Source organism: Portunus trituberculatus, chromosome 39 (genome assembly GCF_017591435.1).
Source record: "Portunus trituberculatus isolate SZX2019 chromosome 39, ASM1759143v1, whole genome shotgun sequence".
NCBI lineage: Eukaryota > Metazoa > Arthropoda > Malacostraca > Decapoda > Portunidae > Portunus > Portunus trituberculatus.
Window position 1 is genome coordinate 12802475 of NC_059293.1, and position 23859 is coordinate 12826333.

General features: G+C 40.4%; 1 protein-coding gene across 6 annotated transcripts in view; it reads right to left on the reverse strand.

Annotated features, from left to right (window-relative positions):
• Nucleotides 1–2370: 2370 nt before the first annotated feature.
• LOC123515371 (thyroid receptor-interacting protein 6-like) overlaps nucleotides 2371–23859 on the reverse strand; it is a 40609-nt gene continuing 19120 nt past the window's right edge. For 4 of the 6 annotated variants that reach the window (XM_045273879.1, XM_045273881.1, XM_045273880.1 and 1 more), the window contains exons 4-9: nucleotides 17762–18030; nucleotides 10320–10575; nucleotides 8802–8971; nucleotides 7899–8077; nucleotides 6708–6828; nucleotides 2371–5977 (exon numbers count right to left, since the gene is read on the reverse strand). In XM_045273879.1, the coding sequence (XP_045129814.1) occupies nucleotides 5846–5977; nucleotides 6708–6828; nucleotides 7899–8077; nucleotides 8802–8971; nucleotides 10320–10575; nucleotides 17762–18030 (1127 nt within the window). In that variant the 3' untranslated portion in view covers nucleotides 2371–5845. Of the gene's footprint in view, nucleotides 5978–6706; nucleotides 6829–7894; nucleotides 8078–8801; nucleotides 8972–10319; nucleotides 10576–17761; nucleotides 18031–23859 lie in introns of those variants that run through there. The other 2 variants (XM_045273884.1, XM_045273885.1) reach the window with 2 other exon arrangements.

Here is a 23859-nt window from a genome sequence, read left to right on the forward strand (position 1 = left end):
GGCCCCTCGCTGCAATGCCACACGCCGCCACACCGCTGCTCTTACTCTATTTTTAGTAATGTTCCATGATAGCAGAAAACTATACATTGGTGGAACTATAGTATAAATTCCATGTACAAAGAATTTGTACAACAGTCATTTGCCAAGTTGATACATCGCCAATGATTCTTATAAATTCGATAAGCTGTGTCGGTATTTCCTTTGCAATCATTTCCTCCACACACACAGACACGGCAACAGTTCAATACCACGTAAACGCGAATTTTGTTGAGGGAAAAATAATGAATTAATAGATGGAGTATGCAAGGGCCGACAGACGCTAACTGTAGATTAATGTTAGACTGTTTTCAGGTTGTAAAGAAAGGTTCCATGTTGTATCTTCATCCCGACAGGTGCATCTTTCTTGCCAAACGTGAGGTTCGGCACGAGTGCGAGTCATCCTGACGCCTGTGGACAAGGCGGATCATCTTCAAGGCACAAATCTGACAGCCTTGTTTATTCCATCAAACATTCATGGCTATGCAAGTGATATGATGTAATGAAGGAAGGTTTATACAACTCTATAATTAGCATTTTTCCCTTGATAGAGATTGTTAATTGGTCTTCCTTTGGTTTCAGTAACTATATAATAGAAAGTCTTCCGTTGGGTATCTCCTGTTTTTCAATTCAAATATTACTTATTTACAATCTTGACACTAGCGTTATCAAGAAGCGAGAACAATATTAAGGATCTTGTCTCAAAAGAAATGACATAAGATTGTTTTGGATCCACATGTATCCTTCTGACACTACAGATAAGAGTTTTCCTAACAACGCTCAACCGCCAACAGTGACATCGACTCAAGAGTCAGCAGCATACATGGAAACCTTTGTGCATGTACGTCCACTTTCATCCTGACAGGATTTCATTTATATCACACCAAGGCCTCTATTCGTCGGACCCAAGACTTATTATGTTTCGCACATTCCACATACAAGAAGAGAGTTGAGATAGATAAATCAGATTAGTCGTTTGAAAGCATATTGGCGTCGATTTTAGGGGGGAAGTTGGGGACATGTTCCCCACTCTGTTTGAGACTGAATGGGGATATCGCATGGTTTGTTTACTCCCTCACACAAAAAGGTTAACGTGTTAAGTTTTATTGCGTTTTACCAGTATATTAATCATTCATATTTATACAATACTATTATTAATGTTAACACATGCAAAAATTTAAAATAGAGTGTTAGACAGTGTTAACTCTTAATTAGCTCAAGTGACTAGCAGACTATCCAAAATACTGCATGTAGACTATATTTGTTATTGATTTATCCTGATTTATTGTTACTGCATGTAGACTATATTTGTTATTGATTTATCCTGATTTATTGTTAAAAATTCAGATATATCAAGAATAAAGGCGATAAAGATTGAGGAAGGAAGAAATATCAGCCTACCTTACAATTTTTTTTTTTTCTTTTCCAGCGGTAGATATAGAATTTTCTATTTTTCTAGTTTGAAAATAACCATAGCTGGACATGATAACGAAAAAAAGTAAAAATAACCAATAAATCGATATATGAAATTTGTATAAGTATAGTTTTAATTAATAATGCATGGTTATTATGGATAATAACACCACACACACTGCTACCAGAGATACGGCCACCAAAGACGGATTTAAAGGGGCAGTGGTCAGTGGTTCTTGAGTCCCCCCCCTCCCTCCAATAAGATGCCAAGCCCTTCCACAGCCCTCCCCAATATTGCTAACCTTGCTGTAATATCAATCAGTTCTTCGAGGATCAAACAGGTAAACATTGATGTTATTATAGACACATCTGCTATCAATCATCATAACAGGCGCATAGTCTTAAAGTAACATCTTGATTTAAAGTTCTTGGGGTGTTTCCCATTCTAATTTCTACTATTTTCCCCCAGATTATATATTTGCTTCATTATAGAATAATTATTTTCTGGCATGTTTCCTGTACGTAATTAATCCTGCTGTGATGTATGGACTCCCTAAAGTTCATAAACCTTCTGTCCCACTTAGACCTATCATTGCGGCCTATAATAGTGCCTCTTATAATCTTGCGTAATTAAGTATGTCTACATATCTTATTTCTTTTGATAAAGTGGATTTTTTCCTTAATGGTAGTAAGTGTTGAATATACATTATTCTGGATTTCCTGCTCCAGGCAGGAGGGTGTGTAATTCACCTCCTCCTCGGTCATCTGCTCTCCTGTGCCCCATCTATTTCAAAGGAATCAATGTCCATGCTTAATAGTGGTCTCTTAAATGCTATAGAAGAAGACATTTTTAAAATCAGAATAGTTTCCAGCTCACCCAATGACATGTCACTAAATGAAGTTGGATAGTAAAATAAAAGATTAATTATGCATATAGTTATATATAATCCTTGATTATTACAGTCTGTCATGCATTTTAAAAATTCTGGCTATTATAAATGTCCCTGGAGTTACCCTCCAAGCATCATAAACAAATATGTTCAATTGTCTACATATACTATACAAAAGTGTGACATGTTGGTGGTAGTATTATGAGTGCTACCTGACCCTGGGTGCAGAGCAGCTCTTGGATGGCACTCTACTAGCCTCTCATTCAATACATACAAGAGTTCACCACAGCCTGACATAACCTCGACTAGACCCCTGCCTCACCCAGGGTGTGTGTGTGTGTGTGTGTGTGTGTGTGTGTGTGTGTGTGTGTGTGTGTGTGTGTGTGTGTGTGTGTGTGTGTGTGTGTGTGTGTGTGTGTGTGTGTGTATTTACATGTGCATGGAATACATGCATTCTGTAATGGGCACACTGGGAACAGCCCAAAAACACATTACTAAATGTTGCAATAATGATCTAAATTTCTATATAGATTGAAGTAATGTCTAAACATAAACAGGCAAAAATGCAATTATGTGCTATGAATCCAAAAGGAGGTGCGTCACAGTCAGTAAAGTTCAGCAGCACATGGATTTCATCCAATGACTGCAATAAGTGTTGCTGCACGGAGAACGAGTATGAAACATGCAAACCTTGCAGGTATAAGAATAGAAAGTGGACACAACACTGACACACTAGTATCCATAAGGGATATGAATGCTACTACATCCTATGGTAGTGTATTAGTTCAGAACCATAATCAGATATGCTTCACTCCCAGATGTTTGACTGGTAAGAGTTTACTGCAATAAAAGCAGTAAGCTGCAACAATTCTCATCATCAATCATCACTGCATCATTAAATACTCTTTTATGTTTATTATAATGATATGAAAACTGTATTTTAGTCATACTGACACAATTATTCCCCAAGACAAATCAGACTTTTCAATCACTTCAAAAGGATTTTGTCTACAAGTACACTGTGGGACCATTTTACCATGAAAACTGAACATATATAAGGATTGTTTTCTTACCATTTTTGTAATATGGTAGCTATATAAAAGATTTACAGGAAAAACAACAGATATATATCAGTGAATCTTACAATATCTTTTGATCATGAAGGAAAACTTAATCTTTGCAGGATATGTATTACACAAATAATAAAGGAAAAAAATATCAGGATGTAAAGATGGTTTGTGAACAAAAAATTATGACATCTTCCTTCTACAGGTTGGCTTGGAGAAGAAAGCAATAATGGAATATGAAGAATATGAGGGTGGAAGGAATCGGTATTCTCTCCTTCCCTAGCGGCATAAAGGCTAAGATGTGAGGGAATACTTTTTGCTTTTGCAAGGGGTTGTTGGCTGGGTATACAAACAGACAGATTAACAGCAGGTACTTGCAATATTCTTGATACACAGTAATCAGATAAATGGTCCCATACTAAGTCATGAAGTTTAACCTTCTAGTCTATAGCTAGGTAACAGATCAAGCACTTTTATAAAATAAAAGTTGTCTCTTTTGTAAGCAGTTTTTTTTTAAATAACTCATCTAAAAATGTAATTACTTCTAGCTTGGCCATCTTGAAAAATTATACAACAGATACAATTATATCCCAGCTAAAAAGCCTTATTTAGTCAAAGAATTTACGTCATATTATGTCTGCAGAATCCTGCACTAATACTGAGACGTGAAAACTCAAACTACAGCTTCCAGCATTCAGCCTACTACCTGCTACCACCCTTGGCAGCTGGGTGTCTCTAGCTGCTCAAACTATTCAAGCACTTATTTGTCTAGTTATGACTATCATTGTCAGGAGAAAACACTATATACAGAGTAAGAGAAAGAAGTCATTCTTACATCAGCTCAAAACATGTGAGAAATTCACAGATACATTAATATTCTCATTAAACTGTTTTTCACTATAAACTTAGGTCATGTTTTTTATAGCAACAACTACTACAGCTGCTCTATTACTGCTTACAACATGAGAAGCAATACTTCTGGAGTCCATCTCAAAATAAGGAATGATTATATGATAAAGTCTGAAACATAGGAAGCAAAGTTACATCACCAAGCAGGTATGTGCAACTCATGAATGTTACTGAACGCTAACTTAATTTTCAGACATTACAGCTCTTGAAAGCTCAAATATGCTAGTATGTGATAATCATGTAATACAGTATAAGCCCATTTTATTCAGCCATTGTTGGTCCAGCAAGCCCATTTGTTAGTTTTGTTGGACATGGCCAGATATAATCTACAGGATCCTGATACTCCAACTTATCTTTAGGTGATGAGGGAGTGAATATGAGACAAAGGCATTCCCATCCATCCCAGCAATGGAGCATCAGGGGATGGATAGGTACCACTCTGTCAGTACTACAAGTACCAGAAATTAAGGACACCATCACTGACAGGAGGTCAGAGACAGAAGCATGTATCAACATCTGCAGAAGGCACAACTGCAGGCAGTGGGGTAGCTGATAGATACTACAAGCTTCATAAACAGAAGATAATATTAGCTTCTCTGAATGAAAAGAATATCTGTATTCTCTTTTAAATGCAAACAATCAATGAACTACAAGTGAAAGCTTGTATTTGATGTTCCTGATTGTTTAGTACGAAGCTGGTTCCATATGACATAAATGGACTTTACTATAGTATCAGTAGCATCACTGCAGTGCACATATATTAAATAATTATGTACACACCAAAAAATAACTTTGACACTGATCTCCATTAAACTATATAAAAAAATTACTTATATTAAGCTTTAGAAACCCTCACTATATTAATCATATATGGCAATTTCTGTGATAATGAGTAATATGAGCAATGAATACATACATACTTTCTAGATCTCTGCAGCCAACAACCTTCAGTGACCTCTGCCAATTTTCATATCCCATGAAAGATGCAGCATATGTATCTCAGATAAACAATAAAGTAAACGAACATGAAAAACAATTCTATGATATACAAAATAAGATACACAGACATGAAAAAAAAAAGATAGTGATGTACAAAAAAGAAATACACATAACACTAAATGTTGTATTTGTGGTGGCAAGATAGTCAAGGCTGACCAAAATCCAATTCATTCGGGTCTTGATAACATATTGGAATCGTGTTACTGTGACTGTCCTTCAGGCAAGTCCAATACATAGCACCAATTTAATCTACATTTCCAGTACGTGCAACTCCCTTATAATACTTCTACTTAACTAAAGGCCAGAGAAACTATGGATTACACCACTTGGTCAGGCTGCAGAGTGGTAAGTACAGTCTTAATCAACTATACCATGAAAAATTTAAAAGATGTGAACTTTGTTTTGAGAGTTTCAAAGGAATGGATGATGGGGTGCTCTGAAGGAAATGCATGAAAGGGTGAAGTGGGGGAAGGAGATGATTTGGTGATGAGATGTGGATACAGAAGAGACACACACACACTAGTGAGTAATTTAAAGGTCAGTGGTGACTTTGGAGGTGATGGCCTGAACCCGGCGAGCATTGCAGCTTTTACACAGAACGTGACCATCAAGAGGGTAGCAGCCTCGGCCCTCAGCTTCAGAGGACAACACCAATCCACAGTCCTGTAAGATAATAAAAAAAAGTCAACACAAACACACAGTAACAAACAAAACAAAAAAAGAGGATTAATATAGTAAAAAGGAAGAAAATAACAATAATTTACAATCATGTACAAAGTAAAAGCATAATATTACTTAATAGACCTACCAGAAGAGGGAAATAACATATATCAATAATTTACAATCCTACACAAAGTGAAGAGGAGAATAAGACACTGGTACAAACTAACTTCAGATGATGACACTAATATGCAAAAATAATGAACACAAACCAAAAGTAGGCACAAAAAAGGAGGATTACCATAGCAAAAAATAAAGAGATAAGAATATTCCACAATCTTACATAAAGTAAAAAGGTTTATGAGATACTGGTAAAAAGTAGCTTCAGAGGATAGCACTATTCACAGTCCAGTAAGATGATAGAAGTTTAAAACAAACCTACAGTAGTGCACAATTGGAAAGGAGGATGAATATAGTAAAAAGTAAATACATAAAAGAAATCCATAATCCTACCCAATGAGGAAGACAGAATGACAAAAGTAAGAAGTAACTGAACAAAAATAACTCTTAAATAGTGGAAGCATCAATATATAAGGAATTGCTGTGCATTTTTAAAGGGAAGGATGGAGATGCTAGAAAAAATAATATATTTGATAAAATATGAGAATGTTAGAGCAATTATTCATTCTTTGATATCTCTTATTAAAAAAAAATCAAGTTTAACTTGTCTCACCTCACACTTGTAGCAATTCACGTGGAACGAGCGATCCAGAGCCACCACTCTCACTGTCTCGTCTTTGCCAGGTTCTGGCATGATGGGTTCCTTGCAGACTGTGCATCGAGGAGCAAATTTTCTGAAAAAGAAGGTTCAATTTATCTAAATCAAAATCAGTTTCATCCATTGCAATAACTTCATTGTCAATAAAGGTTTATGATACTTCTGGCACATGGAGAGAACTTACATATTTCACATCTAAAATATCTGAATTATCAATAACAAAATGATACCATATTATTGTCTTGAAATGTTTTCCTTTATCAACAGAAGAATAAATAAGGGAAGCTTCAAGAGGCCTTTAAGCATTCCCTGTAAGAAATATGCATATGTATTTCCACCTATTATCCTGAGAGCCCAATTCCTGGAAAAAGCAGACCCCTATTCCAGGAAACCATCAACCTGTAAGAGGTCAACAACGTACATGTACATGGAGTCTTTGCTTACTATCTGTGGTCAATCATGTACAAGTACGTTCGCCCCTTTCTTGCTTTCTACGCGTTTGAAATTTCCTCCCGCTTCAGTATTTATGTTATCAACACAGTTTCCTGCCATTGTGACATGGGTTAGTCACCCCCTCCCCCCACCCATCCCTGCCTTGACACGACCCAAAAAAACGGAGTGACACTCAATATTACTGTCATGAGTGTGATGAAGCTCTATGCACTGAGCCTTGTTTTGAAGAATATCACACCCTGCTGCAATACTAAAAAGCTTAGATACTGAAAGAAAAAATAATAAACAATATTTTGTGGTAAACTGATCCAATTTAGTAAATTATTTTTTACATTATTTTTACAGTATTTACAAATATTTTTTGTATTTTTCATTTCATAAAACATGAGTTAATTTATGAATATGTAACCATTATACATGTCTCGTAGGAGAAAAATATCGATAAAACGATAAAAAAAAGCCTCGCTCAGAAGTTGTATGTCTGGCAGCATCACTGAGTGACTAAATTTAAAACTCTAACGGGACATTTAAAAATGGCGATTTCAAACTTTCACTCTTATTTTTACTTTTCTATGCCCATTTTGAGTTATATGGAATAAAAAAAGAAAATAGTATTTTTGGTGATCTGGACGAGTATTGGGGAGGCAAATCAATGCTGACCTCTTACGGGTTAAACTTAAACTGAACACTTACTTGTGGAAATCATCTATGCAATGGATTTGATTTGAAGCATCCACTGTGAATGGAATCCCATCGAGGGACTTGTTACACACCACACAGGTGAAGCACTGCGGGTGGTAGGGCTTGCCTGTGGCACGCAGGATGCGGTCCAGGATAGGCTTTGTGCAAACACAGCATTTCTCCAGTGTGTTCTGTAATGCACAACAATCATACATGGATATCAGAAATAGATGAATGGAGCACAATGATCTGAAAAAACAAATCATATCATACATGAAAATGCTAATAAAAAAGTTTCAGATTATGTTGTTCTCTAAGATAACAACCATCCAGAATAAATGCAACCATGGCCATGGTCATAAAGGAGAATGAACTATCAATTACAGAGGCTAACATGGGTTAGAAAACTACAACAAATACAGTAAACTACTTGGCCCTCTCATAATGAAGCAAGAAAGTGAAGAATTACACAGCCACCATTAGAATAAAGGCAAAATAGTCTAGAACAGAGGCTGACTAGTGAGTGAGAGAATACAAGTTGGATGTACCAACTGTTAGGTGGAATGACTCAATAAGGAAATAAATTGTATCTCAGGTTATAAAATCAGAATATAAATATGACTGCAGATCTCTGAGGTAACCCTTTCACTACTAATCAATAATTTACATAATCATCTACATCTTAAAAAAGTGCTAAAATCTCATAAATAAAAACTTTGAAGCTAAGTGAAAGAAATAAAATTTACTTCATATTCTTTTATTTCTTCATGTCTGCCCACATACTCTATTGCAGTGTTCTTAATGTTAACAAAAGATGACCATATCAGTAAATTAACCCTTTTATTACAGATATATATTAAGTTTTCAAAGTGATGACAGAAAGGCAATCCACAATGAAAGCAGTGAAGAGCTCACCAGATAGCAGTCTTCACAGTAGGGCTTGGAATCCAGAGCATAGAAAGGCTTCCCCTGCAGCTGGAGATGACACACAATGCACACAAAGCATTTGATGTGGTACACTTGCTCCATGGCAGTGCAGCCGGTGCCTTCCCCCACCACCTTCTCCCCGCAGCGTGTGCAGATGCCTAGAGGATGAAGAACAGGAAAGCGATGGAAAGTTGACTCTAACAATGACATGCTAACTTGACTGCACACTGTCACATGATAAGAAACATATCTAAGTTGCCAGAATGCTACCAAATTATTTGTCTTGGAATACAATATAACTTATACAAAATTACTTAAGTCTATTCTATTTTTGATAGACTAAGCAATGCCAGTTGTTTATGTGGAACAAAACTAAGCAGTTTAAGTTCACAAAAAAATATATTTGCATTCATCACAAATCTACATTTTAAATTTCATGCAGTAATTCAATGTGGCATTAAGACTTATCAGGGACTAGTACAGTGCATAGGAACACTCAAAAGTGGATGCTTAAGCAAAAAATTATACACTAACATTAAATACAAGCTTTATAAGAAATTTACAAAGCATATTAACACTTTTATCTATCTATCTATCTATCTATCTATATCTATCTATCTATCTATCTATCTATCTATCTATCTATCTATCTATCTATCTATCTATCTATCTATCTATCTATCTATCTATCTATCTATCTATCTATCTATCTATCTATCTATCTATCTATCTATCTATCTATCTATCTATCTATCTATCTATCTATCTATCTATCTATCTATCTATCTATCTATCTATCTATCTATCTATCTATCTATCTATCTATATATATATATATATATATATATATATATATATATATATATATATATATATATATATATATATATATATATATATATATAATTGCATTTTTATCAATTTCTTTGGAGTGGGATATTTATATTAACCATATTTCACTCTAAAATAAAAATTCATGCAATATGTTAATAATCATGACTGCAAACAATAGTGAACAACAAGGTTTGGGTTTGTGAAATTTTATGCAACTATTGATCTATTCATGTTTGTTCTTATAAATTCTCATGAATGGGTATACAAAGCTCTTTCCTTACTCATTCTTCAACCTTCTCTCTGCCTCTCTGCTTCAAGTACTGTATCATAACACTTTGTTTTCCCATTTCACAGGGATCCATCCTCAAGAGTGTAGTGAAGCAGCAAATGCACTTTAGGCCCCCACTTGGCCCCTCAGCGATCACTTGTGACTTAATTGGTTCAAGTGGAGTTTGCTGGTCTGTGTTTGCTTTGTCAGTAAACATCTTTCCCTTTCCCCTTCCACCTGTTTCTTATGCTTCACAACTTACACTTTCAAGTTTTCCCTCTAATCCAAATCAATTACTATAACTATAACAGCATTTTATTCAAATATGCAAAATACACACACTAAAAAACTATTAAAAAATCAATCATAAATAACTACAAGAAAACAAAACTGGATGCACATACACGAATCATACGCACCAAAGAACTCTGGGTCATTGGTACTATCCATGGACTGCACTAGAAGAGAGGTCAGGGCATCCACCTCAGCTTCTTTCCCTACTTTGTCAGGGTTGAGGAGAGGCTGGTTGGAGGGTGCTGGGGCCAACCCTCTAGCCTGAGGGGAGGTGTATGGCCCATAGAGGCTGTAGCCTGACTTGTTTGACATCTGGCTGGAGGGTCGAGGAGTGATAGGTTCGTAGATAGACTCGTATGTGGAGCTCTGTGGTGAGGAGACAGGGAAAGTTAGTCAAGGTTGGTGTGTGACATGAGATTTAACAAAGATAATCTGGCAGTCAAGTCTCTCCAAAACACTCCACACTAGCCTAGCAGGTGTCAGCAGATCTCTGTGTGTAGGATACTAAAATGCAGCACTATGAAAGTTAACATTTAAGCCATGGACAGAGGAGAAAAGATGAAGGTCCTTGCTGTGAATGTGAATAGAATGCAAGATGGAAGTATAAGATGCAGATTAGATAACTCAGGAATTTGAGAAAGGCACTTGCAAGGTTACAGAAGGCACGAGTGTACCGGCAGGGATGACAATGGTATGAGGGAGGCCATAGAAGATGGATGGAGTTTAGCAAGTTCACACAGGATAAGGAAAGATCTATCTGACTCCCATGAACACTTAGGAAAGAGGGAAGGGAAAAGGGGCAATTGACATGAATTGCTTGTGAAACTGAAAGGAATTAAAAAAACAATTGGTATAAGGGGCACTCAGGAAGCCATGATACATAGAAGATGAGATATGAGAGCCAAAAAATTCTGTAGAGATAAAGGATAGGTTGCAGGTGAAGGAAAACTTCAATCATGTTGTGAAATTAATAATAACACGAAAAGATATTAAGTAAATAAAATCAAAGGTTTAATATGTGACTAAAAGAAAACAACAGACCTACAAGGAGAGTATTACTGAGTGGAAGACAGGGTATGAAAGATAACTGATGGAAATGCAAATATGAACCAATAAAACCCACCAGTAATTTTTCTTTATGATCTTTTAATACTGAAAAGAATGTAACTAAAAGATCAATACTGTGTGAATAAATATTACACATTGAGTAAAATAGGAATGAAATTTTGAGAGTAGCTACTAAGATACATGGAAAATGGCAGTTTATTATACTGTACTATAGACTCAGAGAAGCATACAGAGATTGAAGCTATAATTTTACACCACCAAGGATATGAAAAGCAATGACAAAGATAGCTTGAGTGGGGAATGAAGCAAAATAATTTAATAGGTTTTGAGATAATAAGGAAGACAAGATTGCATACTTATCTAAATAAAAGTTAAGTCAAAGAAAGGTTAGGAAAATGTGAAAGATGAGAATAAGGAATGAAACTTAATATGTACATAAATACAACTGTGTATAAAGAAATACAAAAAGGGATTATTTAATTGATAAAGAATTAAATCAAGGGTGTAGGTAACTAGGTAAAATGGCATGCAAGGAGGTCAAGTATGTGTGAAGTGAGAATAAGGAATAAAAAAAAAAGGATATTAAGAAAAGAAGGCAGATTCTAGGTAAAGATACAAATAAGGATATAATTTTTATCATAATCTTCCACACACTCTTGAAGTTCTGAGGGAAGGAGGAATCAGTGATGGGAACACATGAGCTGAGGAGCAAAGAAGGTGAGTATAAGGATGAGGTATTAAGAAAAACAAGGCAAAGCAAGTATAGAGATACAAAAATTAATAAGGACCTCATCTTTATCATCATGATCCATTTGCAGTTCTAAGGGAATGAGGCATCAGTAATAGCAATAGATGAGCGGACAGCAAGATGGAATGGAAAAACATGAACTCTCGGCTAATATGGTTACTGGACTTGCATCACAGTGCGGTTGGAACCTTGTAAATGGGTTGGCAGGGTGTGGTGCTCAAATTTACCACTGATGGACCTAATGGTTTGGTGAGTGTGAGGTAACCTGCTGTATAAAGGGAAGAGGCTTAAGATGCTTTATTTCAGATGGAGTGAAGGATATTTTGGGGGCTTAAATTGTAATCTTGTTTTTAGGGTTTGGTGTGAATTGAGTTTAACATGGTGGTTTTGATAGGGTTTTATATACCAAGACTAATGGTTGAGTTGCTCTATTCTAAGATACAATGAAGGGTACTTTAGACCTCAGAAATTAATCTTGGTTGGATGAAAACTGAACTAAGTATGATGATTTTGTATTAGCTAATATACAGAAACTAAGACTTAAGATGCTCAATTTCAAGGTAGAGTGTAAGGCACTTATGGACTTAGAATGTGATTTTGCTGAACTAAGTACCAAAACTGTGCTTAAGACTGACTGATTGTTCTGAGGGAGAGGTAATCCAATGTAAATAAGAAGCATGGCTTTTGTTGGTCTATTTTAGGGTAGAGTGAAGGGTACTTTACTCAAAAAACAATTGTCTCTGAATAAACTGAACTTAGCATACAAGTCCTTTATCTTTAAGTTAAATTTCTTATGTTATCTTTACCAGTTAAAATGAAAGCAGCAATGAGGTTTTAAATGATTATACACTGGTCTCACATGCAACTGGTTTCTAATCATGAATCATTAATGCATAAAATAAAGAAAAGATAAGCAGAGGAGAAATGATGTGCCAAAGGGTCATGGCCTGAATAAACAGTCCCAGTTGACAATGAAGTGACAAATGCTTTTACTTTACAACTATATTCCTTAACCTTAAATGTAAATGATGAACACATAGAAGAGATAAATGGAAAACAAAATACATCATCAAAGTCCAATAGTCTACATATACAAACCCACTTGAAAGAGTAAAGTCAATATTGTTCAACCATTAACACATAAGAAAATGATACATAAAGATGGGAAATAGAATATATGAGTCAGAGTAGCAGTGCCCAAATAAGAAAATTTTGTTAATATTGCTCAATCATGTAAAACCTTAAATGTTGAACCACTAAAAAATACAATAGAAAAAAAGAGAAATAAAAAAGGGAAATAGAAAACATATCAAAGCAACATACCACAAACGAATATTGTAGAGTGAATTAAAAGTAAAGTTAATATCCTCTTGCTCCTAACTAGAATTATCTCAGAACAAAATAATAAATGACAAACAGAGAAGGGAAACAGAATACACATCAAAGCAGCATGGCCCAAATAAATAATCCCAGCTGGAGCAGATGGTCACCCCAAGAACAGCAGGGGGTGAAGGGGCACTGGCTGACAAATTTGGTAGTGTATCCAAGCCAGGTGGGCAGGAGCAGGGCAGAAAGGTGGTGGCCCTCACTACACTCCACCACCATCACCATAATCACCTCTCTCTCTCTCTCTCTCTCTCTCTCTCAGATGTGTAAGAAGTTTATATTTCCAGAGGAACTGTTGGTATTAAGTAACAGTATGCAAATTAGTGAAGGAAACTGTGTCACTCTGAGGAACACAAAGGAATATGAATGTTGAACAAACAGTAGCAGATGTGTTGGTCCTTACATGGCAGTTTGTCATCAGTCAAAATGAGATCACTTCCTTCCATGGTGTGTGTGTGTGTGTGTGTGTGTGTGTCGGAGCCAGATGGCAAAGGAAGTGACTGATAGGTTGGTAAAAACTAAGGAGGAGGAGGAGGAGGAGGAGGAGGAGGATATGGTGGTGGTGGTGATAGAGGAAGAGGAAGAGGAAAGGCGTTTGATAGAATGGGGGAGGGAAGATAAGAAAATAAAGCAACAACAGTAGCGATGACGTAGCAGCAGCAACTGTAGATTTAAAATACAGAATCTTCCTTTAACACTTCCAAACACAAAATAACCCTTAGCGAGATGATGAAAAGGAAGTGATATAACGGACAAAACACACACACACACACAAGTGCAGGGAGAAGGGCGGCGTGTCAGCAGTGGCGGTGGTATCTGAGGTTGAGTCGCATCATCTCTGGTTGCACTCATTGCTTCCCCATCCCGTCAAGCCACAGAATCTTCACGTCTGCCTGACACCTCCACCCCCTCTAACTTGTCACTTGAGAACTAACGGCGGCGAGGAGGCGACACGAAGCAGGCAGGCAGGCAGGCAGGCACGAGACACAGCGGCTGATAATCTCCCTCATGACGCTACGGCTCAAATAAGCGACCTATAAACAGCGTGAGGGTGCATGGGTGTGGGCGTAGCGATCATCCGCAACTACAAGGCTTTCTCACACGATGCCCCCCGATTCGACTGCCACCCACGGGTCCTCTCCCTTTCTCTCTACTGTCGTCTTGTGCACACAGTGCATCACTCCCTAACTCCGAAATACTGATATTCTCATAACTTGTATCACTGTTTACTTGCCAAACCTGTTCACTTGGCCGCCGCGATGTCTACAGTTCACACAGTCTATGCTACACGATGCAACATTACGGAATATCACGCAACCTGTGCATTACAACCTAACAACCTACACTAGCCTACACCCCGCATGATAACGTTTCACACAGCCTGCACAACAAAATGTACAGCCTGAACGAAGCCCCCACACAGCCTGCACAACATAATGCTACAAGAACATCACCACACAGCCTGCACTACATACCCACTAAACAAGACACAGCAAACACCATATCGCACTCAATCTGCACACACACACACACACACACACACACACACACACACGCACAGTGCCTCACAACCTCCTTAAAACAGGTCTAACACAAGAGAGCCGCTTTTAGGTATCCTTGGGACGTGCAAGGAGAGAGGAGGACGGAGCGAGGCAAGCAGGCAATTCAAGTGAAGAGGGAATGCATGAAGTGATATACGGAACTTGGGGGGAGGGAGGAAGAGGAGTGAGGCCAGGTAAGGTTGAAGCACCGAGCAGAGTTCACTCGTTCATTATCCTCCCAGTTGGACACCTGCTGCCCCGGGCCACCTTACCCCCACGCCCCATACCAGTCCACGGTACTCCACTACATCCCCGCCTCCACTACCACCACTTCTTCGCCCCTCCGGCACAGCGCCAATACCAGTCGGAACGCTACTAAGGTGCAACTGGGTATATGTTTGTCGGGGAAGAGAGACGCGTAAAGCACAGGCGAGGTGATGCTCTGAACGGCGGAAGGCAAGCAAGCAGAGAGGGCGTGGTCGAGACTGCAAGGGTCAAGGGGATAACCTGCGTGAATACTCTTTTGTTTCTCTTGTTGCTACGACTGCTTCTGCCGCCGCCACGACTGCACTGATTCACCAGTATCCATCACCCGCCCACGACAACACACACACACACACACACACACACACACACACACACACACACACACACACACGGTTGGTTGGTAGTACAGTAGCCAGTCTTCAGTTTATAACCACCATCACTGTCATTATCACCACTACCATATCATCACACCGCCACCGCCACCACCGTCACTAATTCTACCCTTACCATCATCACCGGCACCACGACACCACCAGGACACTCTCACCACCACGCCACCACCAGAACTGATCCACGTCACGGGCACACCACTACCACCGCCACTGCCGCCACCCACCTGGTGCTGGCCGCGGCGGGACTCCGGAGGTGGAGCTGCGACACTCCTCGGCGCTACACTACAGGTGGTGCCCAGCCACATGGCCTGCCCTCCCCGCCCACTGCGCACCGCACCGCCGCCCATTGGCCTTGCACGCTGAGGTAACCGGTGACGCGCGCCCAGTCCCGCCCGCTGACTGGCCTGGGCTCGAGTGAAAGTGATGACGAATCTATGACGTTATGGTGCCCCGCGGAGGCGCCCGATTAGGATGACAACTTGGCTCCCGGCGTGTGTGTGTGTGGGGCGGGGGAGGGGATGGGGCGCGGGTGAGTCAGGCCGCGAGTGCCTTCCACCTCGCCGAACCCAACATACCCCTCAGCCCGACCTGGAACCTCCGGGCCAACAATGACGGGTTGATCAAGGGTACTTGGGGGTCGGTGTCCCCAACTTGTCTCTAAACATAGCCATGAAGGGCCACCCTCTGCCCCAGACCAGCGAGCGTGCCAAGATCTCCTTATATGGCACCGCCCCGAGACCGTGCGTGGAGGTGGTGATGGTGGTGGTGGTAGTGCACTTCTACCATGAAGCCCTCCCCTACTCTGCCTCAGCCCCGCCCTCAGCCACCGCCTTGCCTAAGGGTCTTGCGGGCCCTGTGGAAGAAGTGGAGGCTGACCGGAGGGTGCAGGCGTGAGTCTACTACCTGCTGCCCTTCTCTCCGCTACCTGCCCAGGTGTGCGGGCCTTCCCTCCGCTACCCAAGCCCAAACCCAAACCCAAACCCAAACCCAAACCCAAGCCCAAGCTCTGCTCCGCCTCGCACCACTGCCTGCATCACGTCCTCCTCTCCATATCATGTACCGCGACTCGACTCAACCTGATCTGCCCGGCGACGACCTCCTCCTGCTTGAGTCCTTCCCCCGTTACGTAAATCTGGGCGGGAGGAAAAGAGGAGGAGGGAACGGAACGCGTGACCGAGTCAGCTGATGATGAACAAGGAACGGGATAAAAGAAGCAAGAGAGAGAGCAAAAGAGAAGCGGAGCAGTGATGTAACATGGACGAGAGAGAGAGAGAGAGAGAGAGAGAGAGAGAGAGAGAGAGAGAGAGAGAGAGAGAGAGAGAGAGAGAGAGAGAGAGAGAGAGAGAGAGAAGGGAATCATTAGGTATTTAAATGGCCAGAGAAGTGTATTCTTGACCTGTGTGGCCAGTGAAGGTCAAGCAAGTTCACAGTTCCAGAAAGTATCGCCCAGACTGAGCGAAAAAATATGCAATCAGGGAAGTGAGCACAGAGAGAGAGAGAGAGAGAGAGAGAGAGAGAGAGAGAGAGAGAGAGAGAGAGAGAGAGAAAGGCTGTGGTGATCCAAGAACTGAAAGCAAAATATCATCCACCCTCTCTCTCTCTCTCTCTCTCTCTCTCTCTCTCTCTCCAGGCCGCCGCGTCACATGTAACCTTCCGGCGGGGTAAACATCTTGACCCAACCACCCGCTCACTCGCCCGTCTGCCCGTCTGCCCCGCCGCCCGCTATCCTGCCTACCGTCTGCCGCCTGCCTGGCCTGCATGCCACTGCCACTTCCCAACCGCTCACTCATGCCTCCCTCCCTCCCACCGGCTGGCTGTCTTCATGCCCCGCGAGCATTTGTGTCTCGCCAGCAGACCTCACTTGCGTCTTTGTCAATTTACACAGATGCACAGACACAGAGACGCTCTTCATAACCATATTCTGAAACTAGTCTGTCTGGTGCACCTCGACTGGTCTTTTTTTTTTATGTAATAAGCTCATGTATTTTGACACTTTTTTTTCTGTGTTCTTACGGTTCGAGTGATAGATTAACGAGATTTCTACGGTTTTAGTAGGGGAGAGACCATTGAGAACCCGGCAACGCTTCCCTATCGCCTTTGACAACAATCGTGGTTAGAGCACAGCGTTTCTCAATTTGGGTTTCACTCACCGTATGGGAACCAGGGGCGTACGTTCCGTAGTTAGACCCCGGCTGTTGCTGCTGCTGCTGTTGCTGTTGTGGCTGCTGCTGTTGCTGATGGGCGTGTGCTGCTCCATTATGGGCGTGAGTGGCGGCGGCGTTTGCGGAGGGGGCGGCGCGACGTAGTTCTGAGTAAGAAGAGGATACTGGGGAGGGCGGGGAGGGTGGCGGAGGGGCCTCGTCTGGGGGCGGCAGTGGGAAGTCCTCGTCAGGCCCGAAGGTGGCGTACTGGGAGAGTCCTGTGGGTGGAGAAGTGCGTGTGGTGAGTGCTTTGAAAAGTGGTGAAGGAAATGCGGTGGTGAGTCACGGTGGAATGTGTTCACTGGGGAGGGGAAAGAAAAATGTGGAGGTGGTGATGGTGGTGGTGGATGGGTGTGGAGGCGGTTGGGGAAGGGAAAAAAAGTGTGTGGTGGATGTTGGGTGTGTGTTGGGGAGGAGGAGGAGGAAGAGTAAGCCATTAAGGGTTGGGGAAGGAGGGGAGGGGAGGTAAGGAGAGAATGTCAAACAGGGGTGATGGGGTGAGGTGGGCCAACAGGGACGAACGAACGAACAAACACAAGCTGGCGGGCGGGCGTCCCTCCACACACACACACACACACACACACACATATAGAAGATAACCAATAATAATAATACTCGGTGTGTGTGTGTGTGTGTGTGTGTGTGTGTGTGTGTGTGTGTGTGTGTGTGTGTGTGTGTGTGTGTGTGTGTGTGGAAAACGTCTCTCAATATTTATAACGCAGCTTTACAATACTACTACTGCTGCTACTACTACTACTACTACTACTACTACTACTACTACTACTACTACTACTACTAACACTACAACTACCACAATAATAACTACAACGACATCATCACTTTCAAACACACTACTACGGTATTCAACGACACACGAGTTGAAGACTGAACTCACTCAGACTCATAACAGTGTGTCGGTTACAATGACTAGACTAGAACGGACACAGGAAGACAGAACACTCCTGAACACGTGTGGCTGGGTTCAAGAGAGGTTAACTGTGGATACCTCAAGCACTCCTAGTCATGTTAAACAGCCGAGTTCTGAGGTGCCGCCCTAACTAGCCACGTGGTAGCCCCAAGATCTCCCTTCTCTGGCTGGTTGTTGGCACACTTCACCACTGACGGACGCTGGTGATATTTCAGAGTGTGAGCCGAGTAGCAACACACTAAGCGACTCTCTTCACGTTAGATTTGGTTTAAAGTCCTTCAATGCTGGATGAATTCTACACTTACCGCCTACAGTTTCTTACAGTATTCTTTTCCTTTTTTGTGTGTGCTAAATTATTATCTTATTATAGTTATAGAGTATAAAGATGAAATTAACCTTCTATTCTCTCGTTTCTCTTCAGTGTTGCCATGCGATCATTCCTATTGAGCTATAAAGGTTAACGAAGGACAGTCGTACCAAAGAAATAGTTAACTTGATTGACTGACTGACTGATTAACCGGTTGATTTTGTGCCCCAGCACTGAGATCATACGATTTAAGGGACAAGATAATATAAAAGCTGATTGAAATGAGATAAGTTTGGCAAGATATGTACGTATGGTAAGACATGGTAAGGTAGAAAATAGTACATTTATATTTAAATAAATCATGTTTTATTAAGTAAGCTATGGTGTGTCACGATAAAATTAGGGCAGGTTAGGTTGTTAAGTTAGATTTCATGGTAAAATAGTTACATTAAGTAAAATCATGTAAGGAAAGGTAAGGTTAAATTAGATTAAATCAAGTGAGGTTAGGTTAGGTTATCAAGGGAGAGGAAGGCAAGGTAAGGCAAGGTAAGGTTGGATAAGATTATACCACTCGGTGCGTTGCCCTGCCAGTCTGACCTAACCATCTACGTCACGCCCTGCTTTATTAAGGAAACGAGGAAGGGACCTTAAATAACTTTCTCTTTGATTAAGGTTCTGAATACTTTAAAAGCTAGAATCGTAAGCTAAGTGGCCTCTAACTACTTGTCATTTATCTTAAACCATTTAAGGACCGAGGTAGCATCTGAGAGCTTCCCGTCGTAAGGCCTCCCGCCATCCACTGTCTGCCATTGTAAGACGCTGGAAGGAAGATGCGTCATGCTTTTCTGAGTTTCCTTAAAGGTCTAGAGGCGCTGGAATGTTGAACTGGATGCTGCTGGATGCTGTTGTTGGTATTACTGCTACTGATGTTGGTGTTACTATTACTACTATGCTACTATTACGAGGAGGAGGAGGAGGAGGAGGAGGAGGAGGAGGAGGAGGAGGAGGAGGAGGAGGAGGAGGAGGAGGAGGAGGAGGAGGAGGAGGAGGAGGAGGAGGAGGAGGAGGAGGAGAAGGAGGAGGAAGAGGAGGAGGAAAACAGGAAAAGAAAGATAAGAAGGAGAAGAAGGAGAAGGAGAAGGAGGAGAAGAAGGAGAGGGAGGAGGAGAAATAGAAGGAGGAGATGGAGAAGAAGGCGAAGAAGAAGAGAAGGAGAAGGAGGAGAAGAAAGAAATGGAGGAGGAGAAGGAGCAAGAGGAGAAGGAGAAGAAGGAGCAGAAGGAGAAAGAGGAGAAGGAGAAGAAGGATAAAGAAAAAGAACAAAAACAAGAAAAAAAAAAAAAAACTACCATCACCACCACCAACACCAATAACAAAGATAACTAGCAACGACAACAACAAACGATAATACCCTGCCTTGCTTTGTTGAAACTCTAGTACACTTCCAAACCGCACAAGCCATTTTTAAGCAACTACCTCCCTCTCTCTCTCTCTCTCTCTCTCTCTCTCTCTCTCTCTCTCTCTCTCCAGCTGAAACCAACCTCCACGTCTCCACATCTTTTCCCAGAGAGAGAGAGAGAGAGAGAGAGAGAGAGAGAGAGAGAGAAATAAGCATAAGGATATATTTGTTCAGCTTAGCCAAGATCCACGACCTTTCTGGTGACGCAATCCTACGTAAGTGTGACCTTGAGGGCGTGACTCCACCCTCACACACTCACTCACAGGTTCTCCCATCTAGGCCACACACGCCCACATGTACTAAAGTATTACGCAGTGCTCCCTTCCAGTATACGTTTTCTCTACTTATTAGGTTACTTCCCTTCCTATGAAACTTCCTGTGTATTTATATTTATTGGTTTATTTATGTATGGTGACTCGTGCAACTGAAGAAGTGGCGTTTATCTAAGAGAATTTTTGCGTGTTTTGTTTCTCGATTCGTAAAAATGAATGAGTTGAGTTTATTAGAAATACACGTCACATTCTTATTGGCAAGTTTGATTAGTTAGTTTAGTTTAATCAGCTTTTCTCAACAGTTCCTCTATTTTCTATCCTGCTTTTCATTCGATAAATACACGATGACTCTACGCAACAGACTCTTCATCTATCATAAACTTGCCACTTTAACGTTCTTATCTACATACTTGACAACAGAGGAAAATGAATGTACCACCACCACCACCACTACCACCACCATTAACGTGCATTCTTTTGCATTACAGTTTATTTCAAGAATGTATGAAACTCTATATGGCGTGTGTAGTAAGAGATATGAATAAATAAATATGTAAATATATAATGCATAGTAAAAAAAATAACAAAAACACGTACAATGATACTGTTTGTTATAATGTGAGGATTTGCACCATTATCATATCTAGCATTCACAATATTACACTTTATTCTGAGAGCGTATGAAACTATATGGCAAGTCAAGTGTAAAAATGCTTTAAAAATATATAATGAAAGTGTTTGTTGTAATGCGAGGATTCGCTTCAGTATCGCTGTGAACATTGCCATAAAAGGATGCACTGCTGAGGAGAGGAGGTGGTTCTGACTCATTACTACACAGAAACATGATAGGAAAACTACTACTTGCCTGTTTATTTACGAGGCAATGAAACACAAACACACCTCAGAACATTGCATGAGTGATAACATACATGTTTTCTTGCACGTTTACTAAATTTTGTTATGCATTATTATTCAATTATGACCAAAAAAATTACCAAAACTTGAAAATTAATAAACATATAAAGGAGTAAATAAATCAATAAATGAAAACATTAATTATTTCATTATCAATATTTCCTTCGATGTCTTTTGTTGCGGAATATCATGCCTACTTTCTGACACCTAAAAATGATCAATGAAACCAACATAAACAAGTAAACTAGTAAAAAATATTGTTATGAGCAATTATCAACATCATTAACAGCGTCCAGCCATTTTTGTTACGTAATCTTTAACTTTTGTTCCTGCGAGGGGCCGGGAACACTCCAGGGATGAACGGTGGAGGCAACCTTGAGAGTTACGAGCGTCGCGCCGTCACGTACACTCCTGCCCGCGTCCTGACGTGATGGTTTCTTCTTAGGATTATGTTCATCTCATAGTTTTTAACATTATGCCTTTTAAATACTATGAAAGACGACCACAATTCCTACATCTAAGAAGATTACCGACGTGTTTATGTGTTATAGTATTCTATTTTTATTACTTAACCGATTACAGCTCTCAAACAAGAAACATTTAGTAATTGCTGCACGGATGGATACTATTAATATGTTCATCTTTGCTTTGATAACTATTTCACGTTTTCTTTAAAGCTTCAGCACTTTATAACACCGAAATAGTTGAAATAAGGAACATCAAGAATTAACAATAACTAATAACACGTACATTGGCTAACGTGTTCATTGTAACTAACTAATTAATTTACTAACAGACCAACCAATAACTATATAGCCAACAATGAAGTGATTAACTAACCAATCTAACTTAACCTAACCTAACCTTACAAACAAACCAAACTTAACCAACTCAACTACCAACTTAATTTACCTAACTCAACCAACCCATCCCAACCAAACCAAACCAAACCTAATTAACTCAACTACCAAATTAATTAACCTTAACCAACCAACCAACCAACCCAACCCAACCTAACCCAACCAACTAAACCAAACCGAACCAAACACCACAGACAGACCTAAACTCCCTCTAGCGACAGAAACACATATTTTAACCACGAATGGCCAGTGAATCTACGTAGGTGTCGCGGATTGTGGTGGTGGTGGTGGTGGCTGTGGTGGTGTGGTGTTGATGCGGATACCTCCAAGGCCAGGCACCTGATTCCTTGCTCTCTCTCTCTCTCTCTCTCTCTCTCTCTCTCTCTCTCTCTCTCTCTCATGGCGCCTTCCGTTTTCTTTTCAATCAATCATGTAAACTGTTAATGCAAGGTTTTCTGTGTATTTCGTGTGTTTTTAAAGTTTATAATGTGCTTAAAGATGTTTTGCGTGTTTCGGGGAAGTTTTTTTAAGTGACGATTTTTCTTTGCGCTCTCTCTCTCTCTCTCTCTCTCTCTCTCTCTCTCTCTCTCTCTCTCTCTCTCTCTCTCTCTCTCTCTCCTCACGCCAACTGTTGATGTTACTAATGTCAATTCTGTTGCGTCACACTTTTCTTCCAGCGCAAACCAGATGCACGCTTCCTTCTCTCTCTGTCTCTCTCTCTCTCTCTCTCTCTCTCTCTCTCTCTCTCTCTCTCTCTCCAAAATATGGCTTAAAATGAGTTTATAAGCGTAAGGAGTTTTATCAAAATTATGACCTTCACTATTCGCCTTTTCAAAGTTATTCTCTAGAAATGGTTTTTAAATGTCGTAAAAATACTAAGTAATATGAAGAAAGTTCTATAAAGTGACTCTAAAATAATAGCCTCTAGAGATGTACTACGAAAGGATTCTAGAAAGGGCCCATTAAAAGTAATTGTAAAAAAAAAAAAAAATTGGCTATAATTTCAGCTATTCACTTAAGTTTGATATTCATGGTTCACTTTAATGGACTTGGATTGTGAAAGCGGCTTACGTGGGCTGTGTGTGTGTGTGTGTGTGTGTGTGTGTGTGTGTGTGTGTGTGTGTGTGTGTGTGTGTGTGTGTGTGTGTGTAATTTCACCACCACGGTTGCCTGCTGGTCACCCAGCCAGTCTTCCCTATTACGGAGCGAGCTCAGAGCTCATAGACCGATCTTCGGGTAGGACTGAGACCACAACACACTCCACACACCGGGAAAGCGAGGCCACAACCCCTCCAGTTACATCCCG